The sequence below is a fragment of the Leptonotus elevatus genome, chromosome 5 (assembly GCF_054856555.1).
Source record: "Leptonotus elevatus isolate MCC_2025b chromosome 5, RoL_Lele_1.0, whole genome shotgun sequence".
Taxonomy (NCBI): domain Eukaryota; kingdom Metazoa; phylum Chordata; class Actinopteri; order Syngnathiformes; family Syngnathidae; genus Leptonotus; species Leptonotus elevatus.
The window spans coordinates 21802216-21813217 of record NC_141243.1 but is presented as its reverse complement, the minus strand read 5'-3'; the positions used below and the strand labels follow the sequence as shown (position 1 = coordinate 21813217).

The following is an 11002-nucleotide window of genomic DNA, read 5'->3' as shown; positions in this document are numbered from 1 at the left end:
CACCTCATTTCAGCGCAATTCCTTGAGATGATCAATACCACTCTTTTGAAGGCTCAACTTCAAGACAGAAGGTTTCTGTCACATACCGCTGACAAACAGATGGCCTGTGTCTGTATGGCTTGGAATATACGGTTAAAGTTTAAAGTAGAATGGTCAGATGTTGACCAAAATCTTTTGTTTAGTGATGCCACAAAAAAAATTGCATACGTCTCCGTAACTGATGAGTGGTCATTTTGCAATAGTCATTAATTATTCCCTTTCCGAATGCTGTTTTCTTTTCCCACGGCCTTCGTTTGGAGTGATACACATACACTCTCGTCTTCTCAAAGATACAGTGTTACAATAATAAAAATAATAATAATAATAATAATTTATTATTATTCTTATTCTTACAGGGATTGCTGAATTTTGCTGCTTAACTCATATAGCACTAACGCAATACGGGAAGTCCTCGAGTTACGTCATTTCGACATTACGGCGCCCGTGCCTCGTTCGTAGCACCTTATAAGTTATTCAAAGTTGTGTTGTTGTTACCTCCAGCAACGGACATCCATCAGCAGGTCGGCTCGCCATCAGGTGCGTCACATTTCCGTGTTTATGCTTGAATTATTTTCCCTCTGCCGTCCGTCAGCAACTAATGTCCATGCGGAAACACGAAATATTGGTTCCGGCATCTTCCGGGTCGCTTAAGTCGAAATTCGGGTTACATTGCCAATGTAGGAATGGAACTGAATTATTATCTATCTATCCATCCATCCATTTTCTTAACCGATTGTCCTCACAAGGGTCGCAGGGGTCGCTGGAGCCTATCCCAGCTGGCTTCGGGCAGTAGGCGGGGTACACCCTGAACTGGTTGCCAGCCAATCGCAGTATTATTATTATTATTATTGTTATTATTATTTAAAGTGCTGCACAGATCACCAGGAAACAAGTAAAAAATAAAAATACAGCATAATAAAAACATTTCATTCGAATATTAAAAAAATAAAATAAAATAAAACAAACACACCAGAAACAGATGGCTGGGTCTTGATGGGTGTTGCATCTATTATACTGACCTCAAATAAGAGAATTGATCAAATAAAAGCTTAAGGTTTAAATCTTATCCTTGCATGAATTCAATCCAACGGTCATCAAGAGACAGGGTGAAATATTTTAAATGGTTTCTATGTTTTAGCAGTCCAGTCATTTCAGTCTTTTCTGGGTTTAGAAGTACAAATTTTGAAAATAACCAGGACCTCACAGTAGCAGTATTTTCTATGGTAAGTGACATATATATTTGCAAGTTATCAACGTAACGATGAAATGCAATCTCAAAAGAATGCATAATTTGAACCTAATAGTGCTATGCAATAATGAAGAAAAAACCCTGGACCAAGGACAGAGCCTTATTGGACTCAATTCAACTCAATTGGGCACAACGAGTTTAAGAAGAAAACACATTCTTCTTAAAAAAAAAAAAAAAAATTAAGAAGAAAACACATTCTTCTTAAAAAATTTTTTTTTTTTAAGAAAACACATTCTTCTAAAAAAAAAACATTTTTTTTTAAAAGCATTAAAATGTCATAGACAGATAAGATCACAACCATTTTAGCACCAGTCCCGATTCTAAGATCCCCAAAAAGTTCTCGAGCTTGTCCAATTGTATGCGCTAATCGGCAGTATCAAAAGCAGCAGTGAGATCCAATCATGGAAGAGCAGATGTTGAGTATGAAATTAGTAGTAAATCATTCACTGCTCTCTTAGAGCTGTTTCTGTGGAATGATATCCACACAAGGCAGACTGAGTTATTAATAATGGAAGAAGAATGTACGTTGGAAAATAATAATTAAATGTAATGTGACGCGCCTCCCAGGTACACACAATAATCGTTCCACTGCATGTTCATTATTACGCATGAATAAAGATCTTTTGATGTTGACATGGAGGCGCATTACTTCAGGATTCTAGGTAAATATACTTTTAGGGGAGCATTTTGATTTTAAGGTACAGTGTGTTCGTGGGACCCTGAAGAGCCATTGTTTCACTCGAAGAGAGGTTAATTTAGGGAATGGTCTAGATAATGATCAAAAGTGTGTTGATAATGTATACCAATTAAAAAAATATACATGATAGGTATTTATTTTTTTATTTTTATATGCTGAAGAAACATATTAGATTCAGGGTTTCACTGAATGGAAAAACATTTTTTAGGACTAAATATTAGGTGACGTTAAATTTGGAAAAATATGTGTTATGGCAGCAGATAGCTTTTATTTCTATTTTGTTCTGTACAACATTTTGTTTCCTAGCTTCAATTGATGTTTATGATTGATGTTTCTTATGTTGAGCATTAATGCTCAGTGAGAAAAATCTGGGCTCCTGTATGATGTACATTATGATGGTTTAGGCATTTATAAGCTCTTGCTTCAGCCTGCTCCTTTTGGGCTTCAACACAATGTATTAACTACTGTACAAATGTTTGTCTTAAATGTATCATTGCCAAATAGAGTAAATTAAACTAAACTTCTTGTATACCACTTGTCTTTTGTTGGGTCATGGGTGAGTAGGACCCTTTCCAATCTGACTTTGGTCTGGTACAAACAAACAACCACTCACATTTAAAGGATATTTGTGCAGTTTGTCACTTTTTTACTCGCGACTGCCACTTCTGGCCCAAAGCGTAATTGCAGCATCTGTGTCAGGCTCGTTCATGGTGCGCGTGCGTGTGAGTATGTGTACGATCTTAAAGCGACAGCCACAGTTGACAAACAAAGAAATGACTTCAAATGAGGTAAGAAAAACTACTCCCCTCCCCTCCCCAAAGAAACTTTGGAGTGTGCAGGGTCCGCACACTCTACTATAAAGAAAAGATAAAAGTTGATAGATGCGGAGTAAAACAGGAGCATGCATGATGTAGAACATTACCTTTTTAAACGGCACAATGCACCTTTAAATGTACATACAATTTAAAGTTTTAAATAATCAATGAAATATGGAGGGAAGCCAGAGAGGGTGAAAATTCCACATCACCAGAAGGCCAGAGGTGACATTTGACCTTTACAAGCTTTTGAATTTTGAAACAGGTATGCTATCAAACCATGCTGCCGCTACGGGTGTTACAATGGACATATGAATATAAATACTAATAATCAGTTGACTAATGTCCACTATCTAGAATTAAAATGCACATGATGACATTCAGAGAATAAATTGGATCACATCCTTTATTTACAAACTTATTGTGCGTTGGTACATAAAAAAAGAGCGAGACAATATTGCAGTCTGTTGTCAGGATCTTACAATTTGACAGCAGAGAGTCATCATCATTCAAATCATTTCCTCAGTGTTCATCCTCATGAACAGGTTGTCCATCACCGCGCCAGCGTGAGCAGCACACGGTCCAGTTTCTTCATTAACAGTCCCTCTAATCACTTTCCCATGCTTCTTTGTTTGGAAGTCATGGTTGAACTCTGACCTATGTGCTGATACGATTGGATGAAGAAGGCAATGGAGAAGAAGCAGGCAAAAATGACTCTTAACGGTCAAGGGGGCTCTTTAGCTCAAAAGGTCAAGCCTCATCGTCATTGTAAATATCCAAACAAATGAACATCATCGTGATGACTTAATATTAACTTCAAGTTACGAGGCTTTAAGCAAGCATTCAACATCATGATTTGTCATTTACTTTGTATTGACGGTCCAATTTCCTTATGTCACATATGTTGAAACATAATCTAGTCAAGTGCATCTTAAAAACAAAACATTTTGAGCACTGGGTTTGTATCTCTTCAGAAACTCTATGTACGTGTAAAATTTGGTCTTTAAAAAAATAAATAATAGAAAAATAGTGTTGATGTCTCTGGCCCTTGCCTTATATCCACCTTCTATTGTCATTTTTCAGCTGAAAGACTTAAAAGACACTTTAACACAACATTTTACTACAGATATAAGTTTCATTAAAAAAACAAAAAACAATAATAATAAATTAAAACAATAAATAATAGTGTTTATTACAAAGCAGCGGAGGTATCAAAAGCCTTATAACAAAAGAAAACAAATTTTCCTTTGGGTTTTATCTCAACTTCCTTTTTGTCCCTGACTTTGGTCCACACATGATAAATATTCCCCCAGAAAGGCAATTTACCATAAAAGTGATGGATGACCCAAATGAGGAGCAGGACTTGTCAGGTCAGTAAGTCGAGACAGTTAACATATTGAGTTTCCGAGGAATGTGGTCAACCTCTGCCCCTTGTTTTGTCCCGATCCCTCATACTGCCACCTCAAACATTGCTTGGAATGACGTCCAAGTTTGATTGGTGGAATACATGTTTCTCAACCACAAACACCTTGTTATCACTGCAGCTTGTGTGTGTGTGTGTTGATTGTGGAAAAAAAGGCATGTGAAGTGGGAAACTGGGTTGGGGCAGATAACCCCGCCAGTCGGACCCTTGCATGGTGCCTACGTATCAGGAGCCTGCAGGAGGCGAGCCTGGAGAGTTCCAGTCTTGTCAAGTTGCCTGGAGGAGGTCATTTCACTGTGGCAGGCTGCATGAAGTGCTGATTAGTGTTTGCATCAAGTGGGGAAGGCGCAGATAAGTGGAGAGGAAAACACATGTCAGGGGGACGGAGCAGGAGGAGGAAGCTCTGGCCCACTAGTTCCCACCGACATTGCACACACTGCAGAATGTGCTTAGTTAAAAGGAACCCCGACTGTAATGACAAGTTTGCTCTATATTATTTATTTGGTTGTTACTAACATAACTATGAGATTCATTTTTCAAAAACTATTTCCAGTTTAATATATTTTGTAGAAACTATATTTGGACGTACGCTGCCATTGTTACGTCGCAACGCATTCAGTGTGTAGTGACGTAAAATGGCAGCTGGCTCTCTGCCGAGCAAAGTGAAATGAGGCAAGGTAAGCCTAGTAGCATTCCTAAAGAAACAACATGCGATCGCGAGAGTGACCCTCCTCCACGCCGTGCTCTCGTCATTCACCAGATGCATTCAGGAGTTTTGATCCTCCCTTTAGGAACGCAACGAGGCTTATGCTACATTCAGCGGGGGAGGCGTTTCTAGCGGCGCGATTGCATTGTAGTCAATGGACTTTGCGCGGACGGCCGCGATTGCTTGACGGCAACGTTTGGCACGTTTCCGGCAAGCATTTCGCTACTTTGCCCATTTCGTCAGCTTTGGCTGAATTGCGTCAGCTTCAGCCAATCAGTATCGAGATAGTCCCCGTCACCAAATACGTCACATAGCAGACAAAACATAGGAAGCGTGTAGCATAGCAATGGAGGATAGCTTAATCGTCGCGGTTTACAGGCACCCGGAGCTGTACGACGCGGCGAGCTACGTGTACCGGGACCGGGCCAAAAAGGAGATTGCTTGGGGGAAGAAGCGTGGAGGTTGGCTTATCTGGTAAGTTTATTTAATTGTCGGAGTGTGAAGCAAGCTAGCAATGCTACAATAAAGTTAGCACCACCAATCGAAGCGAAACAAATCCCTTTGCGAACCCCGCGAATAAACATGCGCGAGACCAGTGTAGCATCACGATATTTTCGGTTCGGTGTGGACGTAGCATTACCTTGCTTTCTTGAGGCATTTCACATTGCTCGGCAGAGAGCCAGCCGCCATTCTACGTCACTACGCACTGATTGCGTTGCGACGTAACAATGGCGGCATACATCCAAATAAACTTTCTACAAAATGTATTAAACTGGAAATTATTTTTTTTAAATCTCGTAGTAACAAGTTAACCAAATAAATAATATAGAGGAAACTTTTTTTTAAGATCCTTGAGGAACGTCTTGTAACTTTTAGTCACGCTGGCAAAAAGATACATGAATGTCAGTCGCCACTGTCTCTGATCTCACTGCGTTGGCAGCTGCCATTCACCCTGTAAGAAGTTATCGTCTTTTCTGTCTCGACGGACAAAGTCCAGCCACATGGGACTTTATAAATAGTGATTAGATGCACTTCCAGTCCTGTTGAGTAGAGTCCACTGATTGCTCTTGAAATCAGTCCGAGCCTCATTTAGCTCCTCAAGAGTCCAGCTATCTGCAGCCACACTCAGCCACAGTCATACCTTCATACTTGTGCTTATACGTGACCACGCCTGTGTCGTCTAGGTAGAGGAGTGAGATGGGATCGAGCTTGGTGGGCACGCAACACGCTCGCGCTGTTCTCTGAGGACTGTTGATGTTGACCAGCGTTTGGACGATGGCGTGTTTGGTGGGCGTGACGTGTTTTGTTAGCGGGAAGGAACAAATCCCAGCGCACTCATAGGCATCGTAGCTGCTGGGTGCCAAGATCCAACTGTCCCATCCGATATCCTTGAACTCCACGTGCAGAGGTTGTCTCCTGCAGTGGTTGCCCTTGGCGTTCCGGCGGATGCGTGAGCTCGTGTCGTAGATCAGATTGGAGCGCATTTGGAGCAGGTCGGCTTCATCTGGTTCTGACCCGCCATCGCCGCCGTAGCCGTCCCGATCTAGATTGCCCCACAGGTCGTTCTCAAAGTCGTTCTGAAGGATTATGTTGGAGGTTTCGTGGTCAATCATCTCTTCCAGATCATGTTTGTCATCTCGATGGTCGCTGCTTTCATCATCCGAGAAAACAATCAGCAGGGGTCTGTGTTTTTCCTTCACGTTTGTGTCAATCTTCATGTCTCTTTCAATATTCCCATTTTGGTTTTGGTCTGTGACACGTTGCGAGTCGTCTTCACCTGCCACGCTGTGGATATGCACCTCCAACCGATGGGTAGTTCCGTGCTCGGATTTACGCCACCGCTGGACCGAATCAGTCAGGTTGAATGCTTCCCAGCCATTGTCGGTGCCGTACACTTGCCTTGAAGCCAACTCCAGCAGCTCCACATGCTCCTTTTCAACCCCAAAATCGTCTCCGCGCTCCAAATTCTCATCCGTGTCGTTGCCGTCTTTGTCATGACGTATCAGCTCGTAGATGGTGACTTTGCGGTCGACACCGGCAAACAGGTGACGGTCAGTCTGGACGAGCGTGTAGAGGCGGAGCTCGGCCGCAATGATGTGTTCATGATGGGGGACTGACACATTGAAGAGGAGTGGGTGACGCCTTACTCCCCCAACACCGACAATGCTTGAAGAGGAATCTGGGGAATAGAGGAAATACATGAGGAATGAATTCAGTGTTATATTATTTGTCACATTCTTGAATATTTTCTTGTCTTGTCTTGTCTTTATTGCTCTGATCCCTGTGTCAATGGCTGTTTAAAGGGGAAGTCAACACCCCCCCCCCCCCCAGAAAAATATTGACAATAATATGTTCTATCCAGCCCCACGAGTTGAAATACGGTATTTTGGTTATTACAGGGAATCCTCAAGTTACGGCAGAGTTCCGTTCCTACGCTGGCGATGAAACTTGAATTTCTACTTAAATCGGATTTCCCCGTTAATGTCGATATTTACATCAAAATACTTTTTACAGTAATTTTAAAAACATATTCGCACGACCTGGAAGAGCCGGAACCAACATTTCGTGTTTCCGCACGGACATTCATTGCTGACGGACAGCAAAACGGATCTGATTCAAACTTGAAAAAAAATGTGATGCGCCGGATGGCGAGCCAACCTGCTGATGGACATCAGCTGCTAGAGGTAACAACAACACAACTTTAAATAACTTTAAAATGGCGTGATTACTGTGGGAAATTAATGAAAAAGAAGGTGCTACGGACGAGGCACGGGCGCCGTAAAATCTAAACGACGTAGGTCACATAAGACATAACTCGAGGACTCCCTGTATTGCGTTTGTGGTATATGAGTTAAGCAGCAAAATCCAGCAGTTTTGATCACTCTCAGAAGGCGGCCATTTTGCCATTTGCTGTCGAGTGAAAAATATATCACAGTTGCTCAGATATCAAGTAACAACCAATCACAGCTCAAACAGGTGAGCTGTCATTGGTCTGAGCCCTGAGCAACTGTGATGTCATCTTCAGTCGATAGAAAGTGGCAAAATGGCCGCCCCCTGAGATGGATAAAAACAGATGGATTTTGCTACTTAACTCACATTCCACAAATTTAATATTAATCAGAATGTAATTTTTAGACTAGTGGGGTCACATATAACATTATCGTCAAGAAAGGTTTAAGGTTGACTTCCACTTTAAGATTTTTATATCGTCCAGATCAGGATCATTATCTTGCTTCTACAGAGCTGATCATTTGAATCAGGTGTGTTGGTGGGGAGAGAGATCTAAAACAAGCAGGACAGTGGCTCTCAAGGACCAGAGTTCCCTACCCCTTGCCTTGTAACTCCTGCACTCCCATTTGAATGTCATCTTCTCAATTCTACAGGCTTCCTCCAACATTGATCCAGATTACGTAGTTGGGTTTACCTTAAAACCTCATCAAACTACCTGTATAGTATGGAATTGTATTTAGTTATTTGGATGAGCCTGTGAAGTCCTCCAACACACCTGATTCAAATGATCAGTATCAGTATCTGGCTTCTGCAGAGCTGATCATTTGAATCAGGTGTGTTGGAGGAGGGAAACGTCTAAAACATGCAGGATAGTGGCCCTCGAGGACCGGTGATGCCCAAATCTAAACAATTACTAAATCAAAAAATGATTTACTGGCTCAAACCAGTTTTTGATACGCACCTAATAATTATTTTAAAAACAGGGAAGTCCTGTTATGTAATGACAGTGTTTTAATGAAGATTTGAGTATTTAAATGAATCTAGTTTTGAGGACTTTTCTTGTACATATTAAAATATTGTAAGCTAGTCTCACAATGGAGAATTTGCAATAAGAGAAAATATATTAACGACAATTTGAAAGTCATGAACAAAGTTTTGTGTACCTTCATTCTTGAAGCTGCGGATGATGCTGGCGCTTGGCGCGGAGGTGCGGTCATTGGCAAAGCGGTTGTAGAGCTCCATCATGTACTCGGGCGGCTCCTCTCGTATGCTTCCAGGTGGAAGTGGAGGTGGACCCAAACCGCTCAGGTTGAACGTCTGCAGGAACTGCTCTTTCAGGCTCTCCAGCACATCCTGCATCATCAGATTGTTGTCCTGCTCCAACTGGGACGGGTCCGCCGACCATCCCAGTCCCGGAGTGGGTCCAAGTCTCCGTTCGGTGTTGGAGATGGGGCTGCCCTCGCCACAAAGAGGCCCCTGGAGCAGCAATATAGAAAATAGCAAGAGCGAAGTCCCGGTGCTGCAAATGGTTCCCAGGAGAGAAACACAAATGCTCGCCATGGAGAAAAAAATTGCAATTAGCTTTTTGCCGTCACGGTCAATAAAAAGTATTGTTGACCTTTGCTGTGACAAGTGGGATCTTGGACAGCACGCCTTATGCAGCTTTGCTGTTGACACAGCATTTAGTCTCATGCGCAACTATTGGGCTACAGGTCCAATGGTAGCGTGACAGCGGTTCGGTATGGTCCACCTTGTCATCTCTCGTGTTGTACTCGCTTTCTGTGCTTTGCTCTTCCTTCCCAGCTTTTTCTCTCAGTCTCTTATCTACGATATGGTGGGCTCTGCTTGCTGTGTGTGTGTGTGCGTGCCCTCCACTTTTTGTGATGCTGAGCGTGTGTTATCTCACAACTTCCTTAATGAGGATTTTGTAAACATTGTCCTGTAGCCTCTTCCTTGTGGAAGCGCTATTTTGTTTGGGTGGGTGCACCAGAGTTGATTTATTTTCATTTGTTTATTTGCTTTGTAAATGGCAAAGTTCTGCACGCCGTTGTTGGCGCGCCATCGACCATTTCGTTTTGACAAAGTACGCCAGTCTGTTGATACCCTCGCATATTAGAGGACATTAAAACACTTGTCCAAATGAAATTGAAATGTAATGAGCTGTGAGGCCCAAGAACCAAGAATGGAGGATACTAAACTCTTTTCACATTCAGTCACTGTTTTTCTTTTTGAAGACAAAAAAGGTTTTCACATTTCCCGGGGAGTGCATTAGATGTGTGGATTGCACACTGTACTGTCAATAAAATCTAAATAGGATGAATGAGACCAGAGTGATTCAACGGATATTGTGTCCATGCTGCTCACACGTTTTCTGCTGTGATAATAAAATGGCCTCCCTGCCATTGAGCAGAACATTCCTGCTCAGCACCTGAACTCACATGCCAGCTCACAACTGCCGCTCTCATTCCAGAGCTTCTTTGCGTGACCCGGAGATACACTCGGTGCGTCACCCGGTTGGAAAGCAATGCGCTTTTCCCGCATCTGTCACTCATCTGCCAGGGTGATACTTGACAGGCGGGGCTCTTATCTGTTGCACTGTTAAACTGCTGTGGCAACTGACATTGCACCTTCCTGATGACCCATTGAAGGTTTGAGAGCAGCCTGCTCGCTTGCGCACATACTGTACATGTAAATACACACACTGCTAGGATTTAGCATCCTGAAATTGTCCAGAGGATGAAAATAATTCAGGGAAATTGACATTTTAAACTTGATGATCAACCAAATCATGACTAAAAACAACATATTCCTTATACAACAAGCTACCTCACTAGCTAAAGTGAAAGTGCACCCTTTATAGTCTAGACTATGATCCTATGTTGAACGACATGGACTGTAGTTTTGCAACCCTATGTTCTCTCGTTTGACCCAGATGGTATGATTTGGATCATAAATGTAACAACATTTGGAGTCAGACAATATTTAGAGACATGTTTATACCTTAACCTGCACCATTGAATTATTGTTATTGCAAAGTAATGTCATTTACATCGACAATGTGTTAGCTTGCTAACTCGCATTGCTACATTGCTATTGAATTTGCCACCATGAACTTTTGTCACTTTATCTTCTCAAGCCTTTATCTAGTGTTTTGTCCCTGGCAGGATATTGCCTCATTGTTTTGCTTTTTTCTTTGAAAATCTTTGTCTTTTCACACTTAGTCGAGCCATTTGGTATCTGATATTTTTTTGTGATGGGCAGTCACTGACAGTAAAAGGCTAAAATAACAGATTCTGCACATTATAACAGTGTGGCTTCATAGTAAGAGTGTAAGTACTACCTG

At 42.0% G+C, this 11002-nt stretch overlaps 1 protein-coding gene across 1 annotated transcript; it reads right to left on the bottom strand.

Moving 5' to 3' along the window:
- Positions 1-5666: 5666 nt before the first annotated feature.
- On the bottom strand, positions 5667-9428 carry bmp10 (bone morphogenetic protein 10). The gene is made up of 2 exons (XM_086076328.1): positions 8823-9428; positions 5667-7108 (listed from the first exon to the last, which is right to left on the bottom strand). Exons 1-2 carry the CDS (start codon positions 9349-9351, stop codon positions 6039-6041), a joined length of 1599 nt encoding a protein of 532 aa, XP_085932454.1. The 5' UTR covers positions 9352-9428; the 3' UTR covers positions 5667-6038.
- Between the last annotated feature and the right edge of the window lie 1574 nt (positions 9429-11002).

Excerpts from the sequence above, each read along its gene's own strand:
- bmp10 (XM_086076328.1), bottom strand. The coding sequence starts at position 9,351 with ATGAGACTAAATGCTGTGTCAACAGCAAAGCTGCATAAGGCGTGCTGT. Across the intron at positions 7,109-8,822 it reads CCGCAGCTTCAAGAATGAAG|ATTCCTCTTCAAGCATTGTC; the intron begins GTACACAAAACT and ends TCTATTCCCCAG.